The 24,808-nt window shown below is 40.1% G+C and overlaps 1 protein-coding gene across 1 annotated transcript; it reads left to right on the forward strand.

The window, feature by feature from the left end:
- The first annotated feature begins 836 nt into the window (after positions 1-836).
- On the forward strand, positions 837-24,601 carry BPNT2 (3'(2'), 5'-bisphosphate nucleotidase 2). The gene is made up of 5 exons (XM_057735461.1): positions 837-1,476; positions 10,841-11,003; positions 12,080-12,175; positions 21,556-21,717; positions 23,251-24,601. Exons 1-5 carry the CDS (start codon positions 1,090-1,092, stop codon positions 23,520-23,522), a joined length of 1,080 nt encoding a protein of 359 aa, XP_057591444.1. The 5' UTR covers positions 837-1,089; the 3' UTR covers positions 23,523-24,601.
- Positions 24,602-24,808: the final 207 nt, after the last annotated feature.

Here is a 24,808-nt window from a genome sequence, read left to right on the forward strand (position 1 = left end):
GGCATAGTAGAGTCAGTCACTCCTGTTAAATGCTCCTGTAAACACATTTGAAGGGCCTCTATTGACTCTAAGATTACGTATTCTAGACTGAGGGGCCATCCTGGGATAACCTTTATACCAAGTGGACTCTCGCAGGCGATTCCTCTCCCCTCTCAGCCTCTGGGAGGAAGGTATGGACAAAGTGGACTCAGCAGTGAGGGAAGCCCGGAGTGTTTTCTCACACCGTGAAAGCCCAGAATCAAGGTTAAGTTCTTCACTTGCATAGAGGATGGTTTATTCTGGCAGGTGAAGGTAAAGGGAAAAATCTATACATACAGATATAAATGCATAAGCGTTTACACAGGGGTGCCAACAGAATAAAGAGCCAAGTAAATTTCCTCCCGTCACGGCCCCACTCCAGCTCCGCCAGGAAGAGCGCCGAGAAGCGATTTAAAGCTACAGGCTCTGTCGGCACAAGCACCGGCAGAAAAAAAGCATAGATTTCTCTTAAAATGGCTTGTAACGTCCTCGGTTCCTCAATAATCAGAGGGATGGGACGTCCAGACTGTCCCTATGGCTCTATTTCAGCCATACACTGAGAGGCTTAATTTAAATTTCCACAAGGTACTCAGCAACCTTCCGCGCGTGGGAAACAGCTCCGCCACATCCCCGACTGACTTGAAGCCCCAAACACCGCGGACCTACCGGACTCACAGAGGGCGCGCGGCTCAGCGCCTCCCAGCAGCCCTGGCCCCGGGTGGCCCCGCCCTGGAGGGAGGAGCCTGGGTCGCCCCGCCCCCTCGTCCTCGGCCCGCCCCCTTGCGTAACCCGGATACACACCCACGCTCCCCTTTCACCCCACGGCCGTTGGCTAACGTGGAAGCGAGAGCAGCCGGCCGGTGGAGGAGCTGGGAGCGCGCCGCCCGGGCGGTTGTCGGGCCTGCGGAACGGCTGCGCGGGGCTTCTCGACGCGGCTCGGCCTTTCCCGGGAGCGAGCGATGGGGCGCGCGGGCGCCGGGGAGCGGGCGCCGGTGTAGTCCGCGCGGTGCCCGGCCCGGGAGTGCGGGGAGGCCTGTGAGGGCCGCCGCTCCGAGCGCCCGGCCTCCCGCCATGGCCCCCATGGGCATCCGCCTGTCCCCGCTGGGGGTGGCCGTGTTCTGCCTGCTGGGGCTCGGCGTGCTCTACCACCTCTACTCGGGCTTCCTGGCCGGCCGCTTCAGCCTCTTCGGCCTGGGCGGCGAGCCGGGCGGCGGGGCGGCGGGGCCCGCGGCCTCGGCCGACGGAGGCACGGTGGACCTGCGCGAGATGCTGGCCGTGTCGGTGCTGGCGGCCGTGCGCGGCGGCGAGGAGGTGCGGCGCGTCCGCGAGAGCAACGCCCTCCACGAGAAGTCCAAGGGGAAGACGCGCGAGGGGGCCGACGACAAGATGACCAGCGGGGATGTGCTGTCCAACCGCAAGATGTTCTACCTGCTCAAGACCGCCTTCCCCAACGTGCAGGTGGGTGCGGCGAGCCCGGGCGGGGTGGGCGCGGGGGCCCGGCGCGGCGGCTCCTCCGGCAGCGCCAGGCGGTCAGGCTGTGGCTCCGATTTTGCGGATCTGGAGATGGAGACGCTCAAGTGGAGGTGCTCAAGGTCATAGGGAGAGTTGGTGGAAGAGCGGGGTGAGGTCGCGGGGCCGGCCCCTCCCCAGATGTGCGCGCCCGCTTGGCCCCTGGGGTCTGGGTGCTGGGTGGGCGCTGCTGTCACAAGGCTGAGAAAGTTAACTTCTCTCCCTGCCGCAGGCTCTTCTGTAAAATGAAAGGGTGGGACTAGAACCCCCAAGGCCCTCTAGCCTTCTTTCATTTAATTGCTGGAAGGGTCATGACTGTAAAATACACGTTTTCTGCCGACCTGCCAGGAGCCAGCTGAAGGCCACGACCTGTAGACGTGTGTCTTGCTGCCGAGCTGTTAGTATGCAGGACATTTGTGGCTGGTGTGGCCACGATTTACTTTAGCTGTGGTCTCATCAGGACCCTCTGAATGGCATGTATTTGCGGGGGGTGGGGGGGGGGTGGGCTTCAAGGACGTATTTGGAAGTATACTTCCCAGCCGCTTCAGCCTTCTATCCTATATTTACTCCAAGGAACAAGAATTGAAGAACGTTTCTGAGAAAGTAGTTGACATTTTCTTAGGGAAATCCAGACATTTTGGATTTGTTACTAATACTTTTAAACTTCATCGCGTCAGCGCAGCTGCTGTTGAATGAATAAAGCTTTTAAAAATGTATTGCAATCCAGAGGAAGAGCTAACATAGTGTAGCGGTACTTTTATAAGTATATGTTTTAACCCACCTAACTGTAGATTTTGGCGACGAGGAAGAAAAATTGTTTCCAGTGGAATTTTATTAATTAGATAAACAGTGAAATGTAAACCCTGGCTTCTTTGGAAGATATCTGATCTTTTACTGTTGTTCTTTTAAGAGTTAGAGTATTGTCCTTGTAGAATTACATATCTTGTGTAACCCTCTCTCCAGTCTGTTGTGTTATTGCTTTTTCTTTCTTTGTCTTTTTTTCTTATTTTTTTTTTCTTTCTTTCTTTCCTTTTAAAAAAACTTTTTGCAGTGGGAAGGAACTTTGGCTTTCATATCATGAGCTGCTGCATACCTGATGTAATTGACATGATAGTTCTCAAACAAAACAGAACATTTCAGGTTTTTCTTTTGCCTACTGTGCTTTATCATCACAGATAATACTTATCTTGGGTTTGCATCTAGATGCAAGATGTACTTGTAAAAATTCTTTTTCATTTCTCCAAAGCACATGGTGTTCCCTAAGAGTCTGTGGGGAAAATGGAAGTTTCAGAGAAGTTGATATATGATAGTTATAACAATAGTAATAGTAACCACTTATTGAGTGTATTTAGGTGTCCAGACCCTAGCTACATAGGACTTGATTTGATCTTCACAGCAACTTTAAGGAGTAGATTTTATTTTGCCCACTTTCCAGGCGGGAGACCTGAGACTCATCACATTGCACTCCACAGTTTACATGAACTACTTTTAGGAGGCTACTTAAAACTTTAGTATGGTTTCCTGGGGAAAACGTAAAATTGTAGAAGCTTAAAAGCAATAATAGGAAAATATAGCAGCAGAGTTGACTTCTTTAAAAAGGCCAATACAAAAATATTCTTAAATATTGAAAATGTACACCCATATGTACATGTGTGTTCAAATGTGAACTCCACCCCTCCCCACCTCTACCAAAACTTATATGTTGGGTAACTGCCACAGGATTTTGCATTTGTTTTCTCCCTTATTAACAAATTCTAAGGGAATAACTGCCAGGGGTGATGAGCTGCATTTTGCTAAACACACAAGCTAAGCTTTTTAAATGCTGAAGTCTGCCTTTATGTAAAATAACTTTTTGTTTTCTTGTGACTGAATGTTTGCCTGTACTTCTTTTGTGTTCCTATTGGGTGGTGATTGATGGAATTGAGGAGATTGTGTTCATTTACACAACGTCAAAGTAGGATGGTGCCATGGTGAGCTGTCTCCTTTTGTCAATAAGTTGTGAAACTAGAGGCCAAATGTCATAGCCATCTAGGTAGTAACTCAGCCCTAGATTTTCTCTTGTATTCCTTCCCTTCCTCCAATGCCCAGAAGTACAGTCTTAAATGTCTAGTTTTTTTTTGAAGCCTCACCTGAAATTTTTTGGTGAGAATCTTAAGTCAAATCCCACGCAGTTTATGTCCTTATGGAAAATTAGCATTGAGAAACCACAGATCCTCTTTTCTTTTATCCTGGTGCCCTGGGCAAATGGAGCTGTCTGCATTTACTTCCCTGTCTAGAGTCAGAGGCTTGAGCTCTCCTATCTAATTGTTAATGCCTTAGTAAGAGGATATTGCAGGTCTCACTCTCAACTGGGGACAGTTTTGCCCCCAGGGGACATGTGGCAGCGAAATTTTTGGTTGTCACAGCTGGGGGCAGAATGCTATTGGCATGCAGTAGGTAGAGGATAAGCATCCCATAATACACAGGACAGTCCCCCAAATAAAGAATTATCTGGCCTAATTTTTGAAAGCTCTTCCAGGGCTTCCACTGCAAGGGGCCCAGGTTTGACTTGTTTGGGAACTGAGATCCTACATGCTGCACAGTGGGGCCAAAAAACAAAGTGCATTTTTTCCTAAGAAAACTCAAGTTTGGCCTACGATCTCTGGATTCCCTTTTGTCTTCAGCCTTTCTCAGGTTTGGGATCTTGAGTTCTCAGGGCAGTGTTTCTCTTCTTCCTAAACACATTGGCAATACTTGATTTCATTCACTGAAAATAATAGTAACTGCAGCCATTTGTATGACACTGTCTCTCATTGTATCTTTGTGGATAATGATGAAGGCTAAAGATAGTTTCTTGGAGTGGATTTGCAGCCACAGAACACATTTAGATTTATAGTTTTGATTTAATGTACAGGGAACTCTCTTTTTGAGGGGCTCCTATCCTCAATTTGTTTAAAGTTTTTGACAGTGATTTATTTAAGATAAAGCATGATACTCCAAGCTGGTAGGAGTCTCTGATCTGTGCCTTCCTTGACCTCTAGGATCAGAGTTACACTCTTCTCTCTCAACAGGAGTACTCACTGGAAAAGTTTGAGTGCTAATATAGTGCAAAGAACACGTGCCTTAACATGTCTCGTCACCAGGCTAGGTGATCCCAGCCAGTCATTTAACTTCTCTGGGCCACAGTTTCCTAGCTTCCTCTTCTGCAAAATTGAGATAACTAATAATTTGATAGTTAGTGCAGACAAAAGCATTGAAGACAGAAAAAACAAGTTCAAAGGATCACGCAGTAATAGAGATGGTAATGTAGTAAATTCAAGTAGCCTGATGAGCTTGGTTCAGATGCACATGGGAGCCTTACTATGGAAGAAATTAGGAAGGTAGGCAGTGGCTCGATCCTATACAGTCTCAAAGAAGTTTGAACCTGAACTTTAGTTTAATTGTAGAATACTAAAAGAAGGCCAGATTTACCTTACTTTTCTTGAAGCCTACATTATGCCATACTTTGTTTAAGCTTGGGTGCTGAGAGGTGAATGAGACCAGTTAGGAGGCTGTTTAACTAGACCTTTGTGAGAGATGAGGACCCAAACTCAGGCAGTGGGGACTCAAGTAGTGCGAAAGCTGTACTCAGCTTGTGTTATTAGCCAACATTTATTTAGTCCTCAATAAGTGGGAAGCACGGAATTAAGCTTTTTATTACCATTGTTAATTTACTCTTGACAACAACATAGGAGATTAAGTGCTATTACCTCCATTTTGTGGATAGATAAATTGAGGCTTGGAGAGGCTAAATAATTTGCCAAAGGTTACACAGGTAGAAAATCATCTTAGGCTCACAGAGATACACTTAATGATCTGGGAATTATCTCAGGTCTCTATAATTCTGTATGTAAGGCAGTATAGGAGGTGTAACTAAAGTGTACTCTTAACTACAGTTTTTTAAAAGGTGGAAGAGCTCATGGTGTAGATGCTTAGAGAATGGTTTAGAGGGGGTAGACCAGTTAGGCTTTCTCAAGTGAGAAATGATACATTTTAAGTTGGGGTTATGGTTGTAGAGAGGATTATGTGGAAGATAGGAGAGAATTCCTAGGGATGTGCATCAAAAATGGCTTCTGCTTCTGGCTTTCACCATTGGGTTTTACTGCTGGTGAAGGACAGTGGAGGATGACAAGTACAAGAGGGCACGTTATGAGTGCCCTCTTAGACTTGTTAAGGTAGAGATGCCTTTGAAATGTCCAAGGGACTTGTTAAAGTGGTAGTTGAATATACGGGTCTGAAGTTCTGAAGAGACATCTGAATTAGAAATAAAAATTTGTGCGTCATCAATGTTGTAATATTAATTGAAACTAGTTTTTGACAGGGGTGCTTCGGGAGAGAATATAGTGTGAAAGGGAAGATCAGGGCCTAGGGTCAAGGATAACAAAAACTGAAGATAATCATTTAATAAGAATAATAGCAGCCAGCTTTTATTAAGTGCTTACTCTGCATTAAGCACTATACTGAGTTTGTTTTGCCTATTATATTTCATTGATTCACCCAAAGAAGCTTATAGGAAGATATATTTATCACCCACTTTTAGCAATAAGGTAACTGCAGCTCAGAAAGATTAAGTTGCTAGCCTAGGTAAGTCACATACCCAGTAAAATGAGGAGCTGGACTTTAACTCAGGCAATCTGATGTAGAACACATACTCTTAAAAATGGTTCTGTATGCAGGTCATTGGTAAATTTTGTGAGAGCTCTCAAAAAGACAGGAAGTAAGGACTATAGAGACATTGAATAAAGACAAGTTTTTCAAGAAATTGGGCTCTAAGGAAATTAGCTAGAGTGTTGTGTGGGACTAAGAGAAGGTACCATGGATTTTTTGTTTCATGTGTTTGTTTTTAAGGTGTGAGGCACTAGAGCATGTTTAATTATTTATAGGGGTGTATTTGAGAAGTAGTAGTTGACAGAAAAAGGCTTCTATAGGTAGAAGGAGAAGAAGACAGGTAGAGAGCTGTGTATATCCATTTAGAAAATAGTTACAGAATGCCTACTGAAAGCACAATGTGAGGTATTATATCTAAAAACTTACTAGGGTACAATGATTTATGGAGAAATGCAATAAACGCTACCTTCTTAAGGCATTAACTGAAAGTTTCTTTGACCCCAGAGTAACCGAACTGTCATATGAATGGCACTAATTGTATTTTAGGGTCTTGATTTCTTATTCTTCAATTCCCTGGTGAGGACTGAGACAGATAGGCAATAGTGATGAGAGTAGATTGAGTGAAAGTATTCTAGGGAAGAAATGAAACTACATTGATGAAGAATAGTGTTGTCAATCAAGAAGTGTTTATTTAGCACCTACTGTGCCAGGTCCTGGTTTGGGCAGTGGGGATAGAGCTATAGTAATGAAGGAAACTGTGTCCTTGAACTCACAGAACTTATGTTCTAGTGAGTCAAGATGGATAGTAAGCATATAAACAAATATGTGGATTTCGGATACTAATAAGGGCTTTGAAGAAGAGTAAATAAGATCATGTGGAAAGAGTGATGGGGAGCGGTGGGGCCCTGCTTTGGCCAGGGAAGACCACTCTGAGGCACTGTCGTATGAGCTGGGAACTGAATGATGAGAAGCAGAGGTTTGGGGAAAGTGTATTATGAACAGAATAATACAAGTGCAAAGGCCCTGAGGCCAAAGGATCAGAAGACAAGTGGGTCTGGGGTGCGGTAAATAAGGGCACAAAGAGAGAAAAGTTACTGGAGCCTGATCACTCTGGACTTACCTTGTAGATGATGGTAAGGAGTCTGGATTTTATCTTGATGTAATGAGAAACAGTTGGAAGGTTTTAAGCAGAGGGTGACACGATCTGATTTAGGAACATGGCAGGTTGCCAGGTTGAGAAGGGACGCTTCATAAAGGCAGTAATTGGTCTGTTTTGTTCGGTATTATATCCCGTTGACCAAAACAATTTAGAATATGTAATCATTAAATCATTGTTGAATGAATGAATCAGTGAATGCACAATTGGAGGCAAGAGCAATCAAAGGCTGTTTTTGGAATCCAAGTGAGAGATAGAGGGTGGTTCAGACTAGGATTTTCTTGGTATACATAGTGACAGATAATTTAGAATTGGGAGCTAGAATTTCCAGGGCTTACTAGCTGGCGGAATGTGGAAAATACTTGAGGAAGACTTACTGGTTTTGACTTGAACAACTGTTTGTAAGGCTGTTTACAGTGGTGGGAGTGTTTATTAAATTTGTAGGCGTGAAATGGTAGTAGCAGGTCCAAAGAGCTGTTGTGCAAAAGCAGATCAGGTAATTGTGCTGACGTTCTTCTCTTACTCTGCCTCTCCCTAACCTGACTCTCAGTGAAAATCTTGTCAAACACAATGACCCATCTGTAAACTGTAGATTTAAAGCAGCTTCAATCAGAAAACCCTACACATTTTGTTTTGTTTTTTTTTTTTAACCCCTTCTTAATTCAAGATTTTTCCATGATAAAAACTCAATAAGTTAGGTATAGGACTATACCTCAACATAATAAAGGCTATATATGACAAGACCACAGCTAACGTACTCAGTGGTGAAAAGCTTTTAGTTTTTCTCTAAGATCGGAAGCAAGACATAGATGCTCACTTTTACCACATCCATTCAACATAGGACTGGAATTCTAGCCAGAGCAATTAGGTAAGTAAAAGAAATAAATTGGAAAGGAAGAAGTAAAATTGTCTCTGCAGATGATCCAATGTAGACATATAGAAAACCCTTAAGACTCCACCAAAATACTTTTGAACTAATAAACAAATTCAGTAAAGCTGCAGGATACAAAATCAATATACAAAACTCAGTTACGTTTCTGTACACTGACAGTGAACTAATTGAAAGAGAATTTAAGAAAACAGTGCCATTTTCCATAGCATCAAAAACAATAAAATACAAATAAATTTAACCAAGGCAGTGAAAGACCTATATACCAAAAACTGTAAGACATTGATGAAAGAAATTGAAGAAGATACAGATAATGGGAAGATATTGCTTGTTCTTGGATTCGGAAAATTAATATTGTTAAAATATCCATACTACCCAAAGCAGTCTTCAGATTCAGTACAATTCTTATCAAAATTGCAATGGCATTTTTCAGAGAAATAAGACAAACAATCCTAAAATTCATATGGAACCACAAAAGAACCAAGTAGCCAAGCAAGAACAAAGCTGGAGGCATCACACTTCCTGATTTCAAATTATATTACAAAGCTATAGTAATCAAAACAACATGGTCGTGGCATAAAAACATACTTATAGACCAGTGGGATTTAATACAGAGTTCAGAAATGATCCAATGCATATACGTCCAGCTAATCTTTGACAAGGTGCCAAGAACACAGAATGGGGAAAAGACAGTCTCTTCAACAAATGGTGCTGGGAAAACTGGTTATCCATATGAAAAAAATGAAACTGAACCTCTATCTTACACCACTCAACAAAAATTAAAATATGATAAAGATTTAAGTGTGACACCTGAAACAATAAACTTCCTTAGCAAGGTCTTAGCCATGATTTTTTTGGAAAAGGCACCAAAAAGCATGGAAAATGGAAGCAAAGATAAACAAGTGGGACAACATCAAACTGAAAAGCTTCTTGCATAACAAAGGAGACAGTCAACCAAATGGAAAGGCAACCTATGGAATGGCAGAAAACATTTGCAAACCGTATATCTGATGAGGGGTTAATGTCTAAAATATATAAGGAAGTCATTTACCTCAGTAGCAAACGAATAAATAATTCAATTTAAAAAAGGATCCAAATAGACATTTTTCCAAAGGAGACAGCTAATTAGCCATCTGATGTATGAAAGGGTGCTCAGCATCTTCCATACTGTTGGTGGGAATGTAAATTGGTACACCTATTACGGAAAACAGTAGGGAGGGTCTTAAAAACTTTTTTAAATAGAACTGCCATATGATCCAGCAGTCTGACTTCTGGATATATATCTGAATGAAGTGAAATCAGTATCTGGAGGAAATATTTGTACTCCCAAGGTCATTGTAACAATATTCATAATAGTTAAGACATGGAAACAACGAATAGATAAGTGTCCATCTATATGTGAATGAAGAAAATGTGATGTGCGCGCATGTACACACACACACACACACACACACACACACAGAATGGAATGCTGTTCAACCTTTAAAAAGAAGGACATCCTGCCATTTGGGACAACATAGATGATCCTGGAAGGCACTATGCTAAGTGAAATAAACCAGACAGAGAAAGAAAAATACTATATGTTATCACTTATATGTGGAATCTTAAGAAAGAGAGAGAAACTCATAGAAACAGTGAGTAGAAGGGTGGTTGCCAGAGTCTAGGGGAGGGAGTAAAAGGGAAGATATTGGTCAAGTGTATACACTTTCAGTTATGACTAAGATGATAAGTTCTGAGGATCTAATGTGCAGCAAGGTGACTGGTTTATATACTGTATTACATACATGACATTTGCTTCAGGAGTAGGTCTTAAGTGTGTTCACCACAAAAGAAAAAAGTAGATATGTGAGGTGGTGGATACATTAATTAACTTAATTGTGGTACTTACTCCACAGTGTGCATGTATATCATCTCATTAAATTGTACACTTTAAATACATTCAGCTTTGTCAGTTAGACCTCAGTGAAGCTGGGTGGGAAAGCCAAAATGTGTCAAGGAAAGTCAACCCAGGATATGTATATATATATAATTATGTATATTTTTACATATATGTATGTATTTTTCACCCTTTCCCCAAAATGGTTTGTTCTGTTTCCAGGAATTGGTAAAAACAAACAAACAAATAAAACCTGTAGAGCTTTTGATAGAAGCTGCTCGAAGTCTAGTTTACAGATGGGAGAATTGACATCTTTATCATTGTTTTTAAGGCATTTTTTAAGACTGTTGTCAAACTTCTCTAACTCTTACAGATACCTGTTTTCAGTGTTCCATAATATTGTCAGTCCATTTTCACATTTTTGGATCTGTTATTTTTTCTAAATATCAGTAAGCTTTAAATAGCTTGTTTCTTTGATGTTTAGTTTCCTTTTATATATCTCTATATTTAGATTCTCCATCCTGCTTACACAAGCGAAGTTCGAATATTAGATTGGAAAGCACTGGAAGACAGTGTAGCTGGAATTTCTTATACAATATATTTTCATTTTGCAGTGAAATTCCTTGAAATAAAAATATTAATTTATCTACTTTCAATTTAAGGGATTTTGTCTGAATTATTTTTCTCTATTGTGTTTTTTCCGGGTAGTGATTTTTTTTTTTCCTTACTTTAAAACTTTTTTAACTGTCAACTCTTTTTGATGCAGATCAATACTGAGGAGCATGTGGATGCCAGTGATCAGGAGGTCATCTTATGGGATCGTAAGATTCCTGAGGACATCCTAAGGGAAATAGCCACTCCTCAGGAAGTACCAGCAGAGAGTGTTACTGTCTGGATTGACCCACTTGATGCTACACAGGAATATACAGGTAATTTTAAAATTAAAATTGATCTCAGACTTATATTGCCATTATATATGGGAGAACAAGAACAAGGGCAGGCAGGTGGTGTATTCCTGGTGGTGAGTATTTTACCAGCCTGACACAGCTTTTCCAATTAGATTTTAAGTTGGAGAGCTGGATTAAAGCACTGTGGTATGAAACTTTTGGAGTGGATCAGTTATTCTCAACACCCCCCCCCCCGCAACTGTATTGTGGCATCCTCCTCTCAGTGATAGTGGCTCGGCTCATTATGTCACTGTTTCTTTAGTGAAGGAAGTTTCTAGCAGTCACAACAACTAAGTAATTCCTGTTGGACACCTGTTTATTGAAGGGTTGATTTATGTATTGATTTATATATTGAAGTGCACATTATTGAGGTATTTATTTATATAGCCAGAATACGGAATTCACTTGTGATTTTGGGAATTTAGGTTTTATTGCATATGCATCTATTCTTGCAATTCAGAATACTAAATCCTAGGCACCCACAGAGCAAATAAACAGCAAAATAGACTTACTTTCCCCACCTCCTGTTTCTGTTCTTTTCACCTGGTCCTAGCTCCTGTTTTCATTTCTTTGCATCTCCTCCCAGTCCTTACTTCTTGCCCAGAGATACATAATTTCTGTGTTTTCTTTGTTTTCTTGGTATATAAAAGTTGATTGCTTATATATTTGTCCTTCTAGATGGTACGTTCTCTGAATGTGGGGGCTTCTGCTTTTTCACCTTTGTATTCTAGTGCTTAAGCACGGAACTTGACTGAAAACAGACACTCAGTAGATAACTATTTGGAGACCAGGGAGAAGACACTGGATGTGTATATCTAATAGTAACTGAAATTATAAGACAATATTTTGCAGAAATAGAAATATGGAATATTGAGGGGTTTGTTTATAAAAAGTTTTTCCTAGACTGAAATTAATTTGGTGATATAATAGTGATAATATTTAGTGAGCACAAACCTTGTACAGGGACTATTCTAAATGCTTGAAACTGATTTTTTAAATTCAATCCTAAATTGTTTTAATAATAATTTTTATTATTGGGTGTTTTTTTTTTCTTGTAGAGGATCTTCGAAAGTATGTTACTACTATGGTGTGTGTGGCTGTAAATGGTAAACCTGTGCTAGGAGTGATACATAAGCCATTTTCTGAATATACAGGTAAGAAGTACGCTAGAGCTTCCGAGAGTTAATGTTATTAAATCCTTTGTCTGTAGTGCTTACGGTCCTGTTGGAATCTCAGCTGTAGCTCAGTAATTATTAAAGTCAGTCCCCTACCCTACCTCACCCTTCCTGGATACAGTGAGGATTTTATTGTTGGTGCTCATTAATATATGACAAAGCAGAGCTTTCTAAACTTTGTTTAGAGGATGGAAACTGTGTGAAATGAAGCTGAGCAGTTCTTAGTGTGTGGGGGATACAGGCCTGGACTCCCCAGAAGCTGAGGGCCTCTCTGTTTCTGTCATCCTGTTGCTGGGGAGAAGGTCCCAGGCTCTTACATGTTGGATTCTGTGCGCATTCTGAGATCCATGGTGAAGTGGCCCTAGCCCAACCTGTTCTCATATCAGGAAATGAGCTTGATATTGTGGTGGTGAAGGGCAGTGCCAGTCTTGGCATTATAACTGAGTGGTGTCACTGCGAAAGCCTTAATAATCAGACCAATCCCTGTGTAGGCCTGGACACCTTTCATGCCCCTTTAGACCCTTGCGTCCCCACCTTCCTAATGCAATCATGTTTGTCAGTTTCCTGCAGATGGCAGGTCAGATTCATGACAGTCGTGTTGGGAGCGGGACTATGGAAGGCCATGCCAAAGAGCTTGCCATTCAGCTCAGAAATGGCCTTGCCCACAGCCTTGCCAGTGCTGACGAATCCTAGGATGGTGTTTTGGTATCACACAGCCATCACACTGCAGTTTGCCACATATCCATGACAGTATGCACTGTGGGTTACAAGTCCACGATGACACCATGAGTTTTCGGGGTGAAGAAGTTGAGGGAAACAATTAGCGGTGTAAGCAATATTGCTGACAGTCTGAGGGGAATCCTTGTACTTTTAATTGGTAACTCCCCTCAGGAACATGGGGCTAGTAGGATTATGACCCTTTTGACTCCACTGTTCTCTAAGATGATGAAGTTATTGATGGTGACAGTATCTACTTGGCCAGTATTGAAAGCAGCCCTAATGACCAGTTTTAGTAGGCTGAATAATGTCTTCAAATTCACACCCATCCCTGTGTTAGCTTTCTAGAGCTGCCATTAAAAATCCCACAAACAGAGTGTCTTTAAACAGCAGATAGGTAGTCTGTCACAGTTTCGGAGGCTACAAGTCCAAAATCAAGGTGTTGGCAGGGCCGTGTTCTCTGAAACCTGCAGGGAAGAATCCTTCCGTGTCTTTCTTTTAGCTCTGGCGGTTTGCGAGCATCCGCACTGTTTCTCGGCTATAAATCTAGTCTCTGCCTCTGCTGTCTCAAGGCGTTCTCTATGCGTGTCTGTGTCTGTGTGTCTTTTCTTATAAAGACACCACTCATTGTATATGAGGAGCCTACACTACTACAGCATGACCTCATCTTAACTAATTACATCTGCTAGGAACTTATGAGCCTGTTTTCAAATAGAGTGAGAATCTGATGTGCTGGAGGTTAGGGCTTCAGCATATCTTTCGGGGGAGCACAGTTCAGCTCATAACAACCCAGAACTTCAGAACGTGACCTTTTTGGAAATAAGGTCTTTGTAGATATAGGTAAGGGCAATTATCAACATAAGCTCATCCTGCTTTAGGGTGGGCCCTGAACCAGTGAGAGCATTCTTATAAGAAACAGAGAGTACACAGACACACTGAGGATAAGACAGTGTGATAGTGGAGGCGGAGGCTGGAGTGATGTGTGTAAGCTGAGGAACACCAAAGACTGCTGGCCGCCATGAGAAGCTGGGAGAGAGGTGCAGCACAAATTCTCCCTCCAAGCTTCCAGAAGGAACAAACCCTACCAACATTGTGATTTTGGACTTACTGGCCTCCAGACTGTGAGAAAATAAATTTCTCTTCTTGTAAGCCACGAAGTGTGTGGTAATGTGTTATGGCCGCCCCAGGAAACTAACACATCAGACTCCATACAGTTCTCTCGTTTACTCCAGACTCATCTATTGTATCTCACTGGGGCAGCTGACACTGCATAAAAATGCTGTCCCTCAAGTGGAGAAAAATAGAGACAAAATTAATTTTTTATTACTCTAGGGTTGTTTGCTTTGCAGAATAACCTTGTACCCAAGTTCTAGCTGCTCTGAGATAGGCTAGACATATATATTAGTGTTGGCTCTGCATTTCAAAACCAAATCTGCTTTGTGCTATCTGACTTTTTAACTCCTTTTCATAATTCAGGTAGTTTTTTTCAGTTGACAGTTTGATGAGCTACAGAAGCTATATGCCGTTACTGTGGTAGTGTGCCTTAAGATTAAGTATATAATTACTTAAAGGTTTATGGATTGCTTTCTCATATTTCCTTTAATGTTTACTGAATTAGTCAGTATACAGATTAGACTTCTGGTTGAAGCTGTATAATAATATTCACCAAAATACAGGAGATAGAACAAAACAGCTTATTTCTCTTTTCTGTAATGGCCTGTGTGTAAGCAGACCAGGCAGCCATGGCAGCTCCCTGGCACCAAAGTCTCACAGAAATTCTCTTGCTGTTTTGCTGAACTAAAGTTAGTACATCTGCACAACTGAGGATGGCTCACTGCTTCATCCACTTTCCAGCAGTGGAGAGGGCTAGAAGGGAGACGTGGAGGACGTTTCCCACTGACAGTTTGGCCTATAAATTGTACGCATCACTTCAGCTCACATCCCATTGATCAAAACATAGCTAGAACCAAGCCACAAGGGAGGTGAAGAAATGTAGTGTTTATTTTGAGTGGCCATCCAAGCTGGAATTCAGGGGCACTGTCCCTCAGGGGAACAGGGAGAGTGGATGTGGGCAGCAGCACTGCTGTACTTCGTCTAGCTCCTGAGGGAGGGACGTGGTAACTGCTAGCATTGCACTTAACAGGTGAGAAGATGAGACTCAGAAATGCGATACGTTCCTCAGGATCACCCAGCTAAAACAGAGGAGGAATCAATCCCAGGAGTTTTATGCAAATGGTATATCACACCACTTTTGTATTGTAACTCCATGATTCCTAACATTTGCATAGTGTTTACAAATTTGTGTTTTTATTTAAACCTTGTGATAATTCTGTGTGACAAGGAAAAATGTTGTCTTTTTTTGTAGAATTTGAACCTTTTGATAACTGTGTGACATGGAAAAATTTTGTCTTTTGTTGTAGATGAGAAAAGGGGCTTAGCAGCTCTTACCATGAAAACCATACAGTTTACAATGTTACTCTAAGAGCTAACCACTCCTTATTAGTATCTTACATTTGTTTAGTATTTTCACAGTAAAGTGTATTGGCATAAATTCATCTCAGTCTCAAAATAACTCTGGAAAGAATATAAAATAGAAATTATAGTGACTTTCTTTTCATAAAAAAAGAAAAATCAGGCTTATAAATGTTATGTACAGGGCTTAAGTCTTTGAATTCCACTCTCATTCTTTTGACAATTGTCCCTCATGCCTGTTTCTGTCAGGTAGGATCGCCTTTAGCAATCCTTGGTTACAATAGTTAAACAAGTAAGGGCTTTATTTTTCTCACCTAATAAGATGCCCAAAGAGTAGGAGTGATTCAGTGGCTTTCTGATACTGTTAAATACCTGACTCCTGTCTTTTTGCTTTTTTTCTTAGAAGGTGGCATTTTGTTTCCATGCTCACAAAGATGGGTGCTTCCAGTTACCATGGCTCTATTCTAGGCAGGAAGAAAGGGCAAAGAAGAGGAACAAAAGATCTGTCTTAGATATTCTCTGTATTAGGAAAGACTAACGTGAAGCCCTCTGCTTCATCTCATTGGCCAGCTGTCACGTGGCACGTGTAGCTTCCAGCAGAGCCTGCTGCTCCAAAGAAAATTAGAACTGGGGTAGAGAAACTACAGAGGAAGTTGATATCAGAGAGGCAAATAGGTCCTGGTTTCTGCATCTTTTCATGTTAGGAGGGAGAATGGGGGTAATAAAATGTCCATTTTTAAAAACCTTAATTCCATCAGAGTATGTAATTCCCCCCCCCCCCCCCCCCCCCCCAGCAGTAGGGTTAGGAACAATGTAAGGTGCTTGCTAGTCAGCAAACATTCCAGAAGAATCAGAATCAGTATGCCCTTAATTAAGTGTGGGTTGACCTTCCACTCCTGGATCGAAGGTTTGTTTGGCTTATGCCCTCTTTTGGGACTATTGTTTTCAGATCCAGACTGTATGTTGATGTTGGCAGAGTATAACTGTCAAGTATTGTGTACTTCCCAGAATTTTTAGCTCTACTTGACTATAATGGAAGCTAGATATTATTGTTGCTGGCAGCAGTTAGAGCAAAACTGATCAACATTCTTATCAGACTTAATTAGAATTAATTCACTGAGTGAAATTCTTAGAAGCAAGAGATACTTGACTAGTACATATTTTAATGAAGTAATGTGTAAATGTATAAGTAGATGTAGTATATCCACTCAGTGAAAATTTGTAGCTATTAAAAATAAGTTACAATGTCAGAAGTCTGTGTAGAAAAGTACCAACCACTTTTTATTTCCTACTGGACTTTCTGTTAGCATGTCTTCTAGACAGAATAAACGTATTCTGTTAGCTGCTATTTTAGCTTATCCCTACTACCTTATCATCAACATCAATCATTTATATTTATTCAAGCACCTACTGTATTTTTTAAGGGGCTTGATATAATTTTGTCCATATAAATGTTATGACTGAATGTATTGAGTTTATGTGATCTGAAATATATATGTTTTTTAATATTGAATTAGTAATTCTTATCTAAAATTATCCTAGTACTATCTACTGAGATATACTGTCTTTATTCTCTTACACGATACTGACCTCTAGCGATACCGTATTGTAAATTCACTTCTTAATAAAACTTTTTTTTCATCATCTTTAAAAAGAATTTAGAGGATTTTTTTACTTCTCATTTCTTATTTTACTTTTATTATGAATAATTTCAAAAGAACAGTTACAACAAATTTTCATGTACTCCATCTAGATGTAACAGTTGATAACACATATATCTGCTTTGGTTTATTTATTCATCTAGTTATTTGCCTGTGCACTTTAGAGAAAATATTTTACTCCTATATACTTCAGTATGCATCTCTAAAAAGAACATGTTTCTAAACAAGAAACTACTGTTAATATAATAATAAAATTAGGAATTATTCTATAATTGATCCAGTAGTCACATTTCCCCCAATTGTTCCTAAAGTGGACTTTATAATCTGTTACCTCAGACCAAAATCCAGTCAAGTGATGAGCATTTCTTTTGATTGTTAGGTTGCTATGTTAAATTCTTTTATCTAGATTCTAGAACAGCCTCCAGTCCACTTTTCCCTCAGACATTGACTTGTTGAGGAGATCTGGTCACTTGTCATAGAATGTCCTACCATTTGGATTCTTCCTGATTCTTTTCCCAGGGTGTTATTTCACTTGTTTACTTTTCATCTTCATTTTCTTATAAAGTGTAACTTAGATCTGGAGGCTTGATTGGATTAAGGTTAAACATTTTTCTCAACGCATTTTAGATATTCTTCATGTACTTTCTACTGCATCACGTTACGTGACATGTGTCTCATCTCACTATTGGTGATGGTTAAGGTGTTCATGACCAGCCTTCTCAGTTATAAAGTTATTTTGATTCCCTTGCTATCAGCAGGTAATCTAGAGAGATATTTTGGCATCTTTTGAAATCAGGATTCCATTAAACCTTCCATGTAATAGTTTTAAGATCTATTTAAGGTGTTAAATGGGATTTTCTGAATCTGTTGCTTTTTTCTGCACATATTAGCTGAAGTTCTTCTGTAGAGAAATTTCTCTATCAACTTGGGGTTATTTATTTATCCTAAAATGTAGCTTCTACTAAAGACATGGTACTCTTTTCCTTTACCAATTTTCAAGTTAGGAGTTAGTATGAAAGCTACCTCCAGTGCAAACAGATGTTATTTTGGGGGAAGCATAGGCTTTCTCTCTCTCTCTCTCTCTCTCTTTTTTTTTAATATCCTTATCTCATGGGTTTTTATATATTCAGTGTGATTCAAACTACAGTTATTGTTTTTTAAGTTTTTTTGTTGTTGCATTTTTTTTACTAACACTTTAATATATACTTTTTTCTTTAAATACCACTACGTAGTCATTTTCTTCAGGTGTTAGCTATTGGATCTCTCCTAGGAGCAGCAATTAAATTGACTTAGTTTGCCTTCCTGACCAACTATCCCATTTTAGTCAGTCATATTTTTTTGATGTTTATCTTTCTACTCTGCTCTTCAAATCTTCAGATTTAAATGGTGTCCTTCAACTCTCAGTAATCAACTATGAGATAACATTTCTACACCTTTATTCCTATCTTTGGCTTTCTCTTAAATCCACAGTTACATTTATTCAGTGCTTACCAGCAGTACTCTTGCTGAGAGTTCCTCAGTCATCCTTTGGTTGGATAAATCCTGGTCTCTAATAGATTACCTTAGAAGAGCTAGAGCATGCGTGTGATGTTCCCTGAGTTCTTACATAGGAAAAGACTTTTCTATAGTGTTGATACTTGGAAAGACCACTTGGCTAGTTATAAAATCTGTGTATTTCAAAACTATATTTGTTTCCTAGGGCAGTTAAAACAAATTACCACAGACTGAGTGGCTTTAAACAGTAGAAATGAATTCTCTTACGTTTCTGGAGGCTAGAAGTCTGGTATCAAGTGGTTGGCAGTGTCATGCTCAAGGGCAGATTCCTTCTTTGCCACTTCCAGCTTCTGGAGGCTCCAGGCATTCCTTGGCATGCCCTGGTTTGTAGACACTTCCCTTCAGTTTATGCCTCCATCTTCACATTCTCTTTGTCTCTGTATTTCTGCATTTCCTCTTCTTATGAGGATACCAGTCATTGAATTTAGGGTCCACTCTAATCCAGTGTGACCTCAGCTTTACATCTGCAAAGACCCCATTTCCAGATGAGGTCACATTCTGAGAGCTCAGGGTAAACCTAAACTTTGGTAGGACATTATTCAACCCACAATACACTGTTTTTTCCTGGTTGAATGATATAAACGCTTAAACTGGTGTGCTGTCTGTGTAGGCATGCGTTGAATTTTGACAAAAAGGCTTATACCCTGATTTTCTATTCTGTGTAAGTAGCTTGGTCTTTTTGCCTGGAGTACCAGAGAACGTTATCGTTAGAGTCTCCCAACAGAGCTAGGACGTATCTCAGATTCAGAGTTGGCATTCTGGGCAGATTATGTCTCAGTGTGGACATTTAGGTTCTCTTTATTTCAAGGACACTTTCTTGAATCGTAATTTTGAAGATTAGCTCTGTTTCATCATTTTGTTTCTCTGTTTCATGGACTCCTAATGTATGCATGCTGGCTTCCATGTGGATCACTTTTATTCTGGTCCCTTTTATCTGTTTACTTGTTTCGTTTATTTTTTGTTTTTGTTATTGCTTTCTCTGTTTTTGGACGACTCTGTTGTCCCTCATGTATCCTGTGATTTAGTGCTAAGTCTTTAATAATTTTGTCCTCTTTTTTTTTTCAGTTTCTTTCCTGTGTTATATGAGTTCCCATTTCATATATTCCTATTTTTTATTCATCTCTTCTGATTTGTTTTTTATTTGTTCCATAGTGTTCTTTTTATTTTTTTGTTTTTGTTGCTTATTTATTTTTAATCATATTGTAGTGTTGCGTTATAGTCTTAATTCTGCTTTGTAGAAATTTTCAAGTAGCCTGAAATGTTTTAATCTTCATTCCTTATATTTTCTTCTTTTACAATAGACATAGCAGTTCTGTATTTCTTATTCCCATTTGATCTAGTTACTGTGGAACTGGGGAAATGTGGTAGCAGGATGGGTTTGGGTAATTCACTGTTCACAAGCCTTCTTTTCTGTCAGTGTGAGGAAGGCATTATCTTTACTAGTAGGCATCTTAGGCATTTTGTTGTTGTTGTTTTCACATTTTTCCTTTCTTGTTTGATCCTTTCTTGTTTCAGTAGGGCCCTTATCCTCAGCCCCTTCCTTCTTTTTAGTTCTCTTTGCTGTCTTCCAAATTTTCTCTCTTAGAGAGACATTCTAAAAGATGCACTTCATCCAGTATGCTCTTGAGACTTCACTTTTGTTTCCGTGTCTTCTCCAGATCTCCTTTACTCACTGCTTTGTTGCCAAGTCTCAGGCCTACTTTCAGTAGTTCTCATTTTAGACGAGACCTTTTCATTCTGGAGAAGTTCTGCCTGTTGCTGTCTGAGTTCTGCCACCACTGAGAGTCCTCTGACCTCCTGGCACTTCCCACGTGGGGGTCAGCTACAGTACTTATTCTGCTCATCTTCAGTCTTTACTCCCCTGCTTTCTGATAAATTTGTGTTTATAGCTATCCTCTGTCTCCTGCTTATTCTTTAGGTATTGGTTAACTGTGTTTTTGTTCTCCTTGTTGCTATGTGTGGTTTTGAAAAGAAGTGTGAGAAGAATCTGAGAGACTGCCATCAACTTGAGGAACTCAGAAACCTAGACTCTGTTCACTCTGTAAATTTTTTCTGCAGCCAGGAGTAGGTGATAACAGAGCTGCTTACCTTGTTGGCCATGGTGGACTATATTTTATTCCACAGTGAGTGCCTACTAGAACAGTCATCTCATTGGGATATTTCTGAGTAAGTTTGTTTTCTTGTATAGTTTGGTAGTCAGTAAACTTGCAAACCAAGAAAAACATTTCAAGCCATCTCTGCAGTCTCTTCACCTTCTTAAAAATTTCTAGCCTATTTTGAAATCTAGTGCTTTTTCTTTTTAAACTCTCTGATATAGCAGATATGTAAGCCTACCTCACTTACCTCTTTAACAGTTTTGTATGTATAAAGCCCCTTAGGAGATTGAGCCAATATTCAAATAATTGCGAACGTGCATATATCAGAGGAAAAGGTAGTGTAGAAGGAAAGTCGTTTTAAAATGTGAATCACCCAGGGTCATTAGTTGTGCTTCTGTCGTAGGTGGCCACAGGTTGGGTTGCCCAGGAATCAGATTTGGGGTGGAGGAGATGAGCATGCAGGGTGTTGACTGGAGCGTGCTCTTGGGATGGGATTTGTGAACGGGACGGGGGCGGGAAGGAGGCCGGGAAGGTGAGTTATAGTTAGGCCACAGTGAAGACCCAGCAGCTCCCCGTAGGGAGCTCTGGAGCCTGGGCCTTCTTAGTGAGGGATTTAATAGTCACTGTTTCTGGTTGGGCAGGATTGCGTAGCCTCTTTTAGCTGTGTCCTAGTATATGCCTATTGCAAAAAAAAAATAAACATATTACTCTTGTACTTAGGAAAAAAACCAAAGCTTTCTGTTTGGGGAAAAAATACGAGTAATTCTTTGGAAGAAGTTTTTTTCAGTCACTCTTGGTACTTTGAGTACTAGTTTTAAAAGCTTCAGTGCCATCACTGGCTGTTGTATTTGCTTTGCAGCTTGGGCGATGGTAGACGGTGGGTCAAATGTGAAAGCCCGCACTTCCTACAATGAGAAGACCCCGACGATCGTTGTGTCTCGCTCGCATTCAGGAATGGTCAAGCAGGTTGCTATGCAGACTTTTGGAAACCAGACTACGATCATCCCGGCAGGTGGTGCTGGTATGTTCCTGCTCCCCTCAGTGCCTGTGCAGTGCTCCCTGCAGGGCCAAGGCCGTGTTAGCAGGCAGATTTGGTTGTCCTGTCCTTGGGAAGAAAGTGAGAATGGACAGTGGGCGTTCAAGACAGGCCTGGTCCCCTACTTGGTTATCTTGAGAGCAGGATTTCAGTCACGTGCACATCCTTGGTAGAGACAGTTTCAAAATAGAAACAGCCTCCTATCAGTGATTTCTGTTCCTCAAATGCTACAAAAGTTCCTGACATTGATGGTTATTATATATATGATCTGATCTCAAAATAATTGTGCTTTTAATTTAACTGTAAGAACAGCAAGGAGAGAAAGAAAGATGCAGCACATCACAGCGCTTTATTTAGCAGCAGGATGCCCGGAAGCATGGAAGGTGTTCTTAGAACCACTGACGCCTCAGTCACCGCTCACACCCTCGAGCTCCTCAGCTTTGCGTCTGGGAGGAGCCACAGAGTCTAGTGCCCTCCCGCTTTGACGTAGATGCTGTATTAGTGCATTCCCTCTGTTCTAGCTTAGGGTCAGCTGGCTTTTTCTGAAAGGCCAGATAGTAAATATTTTAGGCTTTGTGAGTCACATATGATCTCTGTTGCATACTGGTATTTGACTTTTTTTTTTAACCACCCTTTAAAAATACAAAAAACAAAACCAAAAAAATGCATAGCTTGAAGGCCATACAGAAACAAGCCGCGGCCCGAATTTAGCTCATAGGTCATTTGCCTGCCCTTGTTCTGAGTGTTGTTTAATACGTCAGAAGTGTCTTAATTCAGATAAATAGCAAATTATAGTCAGAAACATTTGTGTTTGAAAACCTTTTCAGCAAGTAATAAAGGGAAAAGTAATGCTTTTAACCTTGAAGCCTGACAGGTTTAGTGTACTGCCGACCTATACACGTCTTTCTTAACATGACTTCATTGTTTTCTTATAAGCTCTCAGGTTGGTTAGGAAAGGTGATGTCCAGAATACCGGTAGGAATGGGATAAACTAGATTTTAGACCCAGTTTCTTTTGGGTTTGTTTTATTTTATTATTTTATTTTTAAAATTCTGCCTTATTCCAAAAAGGACTTAAGACAATAGTATCATTTTGTGCTTTCTTCTTTCAAACCCAGCCTTCCAGGATACTCAAGGGAAATCTGTGGGTGTTTAGCTTTTGTGTAATGTCCATAGGAAATGATTCATATTGAAGGTATCACCCTGTAGAAGACAACCACAAAGTAGATTTAAATTTTAAAAGTTATAGGCATATATTTGTTTATATTTGAAAATAGCTTCATAAATTACTTTGCAGTTTTTTTTTTTTTTTTTGCTCATTTGGGTTTAACATCTGTACTGTTACCATAAAAAAAAAAAAACAACTTTTTTTTTTAAAATAAGTTTAGACTTAGCAGTTGCAAAGATAGTACAGAGAGCTCCTGCATACACTCTGCTATTTTAACAGTGTACTCAAAACAATAAGGTCCTTTCTTTAAATCTTTCAGACAATAACCTAAATTCTGTGTTTATCTTGTAGGTTATAAAGTTTTAGCACTCTTGGATGTGCCTGATAAGAGTCAAGAGAAAGCTGATCTATATATCCATGTGACATATATCAAAAAGTGGGATATATGTGCTGGCAACGCCATCTTAAAAGCCCTCGGGGGGCACATGACTACCCTGAATGGTGAAGAAATCAGTTACACGGGTTCCGACGGCATTGAAGGAGGGCTCCTCGCCAGCATCAGAATAAACCACCAGGCTCTGGTCAGAAAACTCCCCGACCTAGAGAAGCCAGGACATAAATAAGCCCCGCTGGTTGCAGGTCACAGCTCCTCCAGAGCTGAGCAGTCTGCAACACTGGAGGCAGCAAAGCATCAGTGGAGACTGTGTGGTTAAGGCCATCCTGAACTTTTTAAAGTATTTATGAAGCATCAGAGTCTTATTTTCCCTTTCAAAGGATGCAAGAACAGGGAGAATGGGTTGCTTCGTGTCTCAAGTATTGTCTTTATTTTTGAGACTATTTTGGTACAGTTGTCATACACAAGGCGCGTATATATATATTTGTGAATTAAAATCTATGGCTGAGTCTACAGTGTTATGCGTCGCCATTTTCACACAATATCATGAATCTTCACTATTAGTACTTTCATATAGAATTGGGCTGAAGAAAGGATTGATTTTGTGTAGATGTTTAATATTACTTTACAGTTATATCTCATTGAAAATAAAATAATTGGGGGTTTTTACCCCTAATTCAGATGGAAAGCACAAGAAGCTACAAATTCATTAATATGCAACAAATGCTCTATTTATCTGTTACCGAATATTTCTTATGGATTAAAATAGAAAATGCTTAAATTCTTTTTTTTCTTTGAAATTTTAATAACAGGTTCACCAGCTAGTAGAGAATATAGATATATGATGGTTGCGTTGTAACTGTAATTTCTGTGTGTGTGTTTTGTTTTTATAAAGAAAAGTGTGTTTGTACCTTTGGGTTCAGCATTTCTGCCATCTTGCTAATAATTTTCATTTGCCCTGTGGACAATGCCTGGTTCCATCCTTTCCCTCTTGACCAACATTTAGTCTTTAACCTGTAAGGTTTTGGATTAAAGTTTCAGGGTTAGCATTAGAATTTTAGTACATTTTCTCATTAGGGATAAAATATGCTATAAAGCATTATAAAAATATAAATGATTCTCTTATTAACTGAAAGTTATTTGACATTATATGAATCGAGCTAGCTTTCATTATTTTCAAAAGCCTTGTTTTAGTACCTTTTAAAAAATTTGCCAGGTTTGTATATAGAGATTTTCTCATTATCAAGAATGAGTTAAGGTTGCTTTTGCCATGGTTACTTTTACGATTAATAAATGGATCTAACCTAACCAAACTCTCAAAGTATTAACTTTCGAGATACTTTGTATTTTCCCTTCAGATTAAAAGAAATGAAGATTGAAGTTACTTTTTGATGAATTATTTTCATATTCAGATGTGCAGAATCTGATTGAAAGAAAGGTTGTGACATATTCAGTGTGTCACTGTAATTTGAACCTTGCTTTGTGAGCTATCTTCCATTGGGATGTCTGGTTTCT

The sequence above is a fragment of the Hippopotamus amphibius genome, chromosome 5 (assembly GCF_030028045.1).
Source record: "Hippopotamus amphibius kiboko isolate mHipAmp2 chromosome 5, mHipAmp2.hap2, whole genome shotgun sequence".
NCBI lineage: Eukaryota > Metazoa > Chordata > Mammalia > Artiodactyla > Hippopotamidae > Hippopotamus > Hippopotamus amphibius.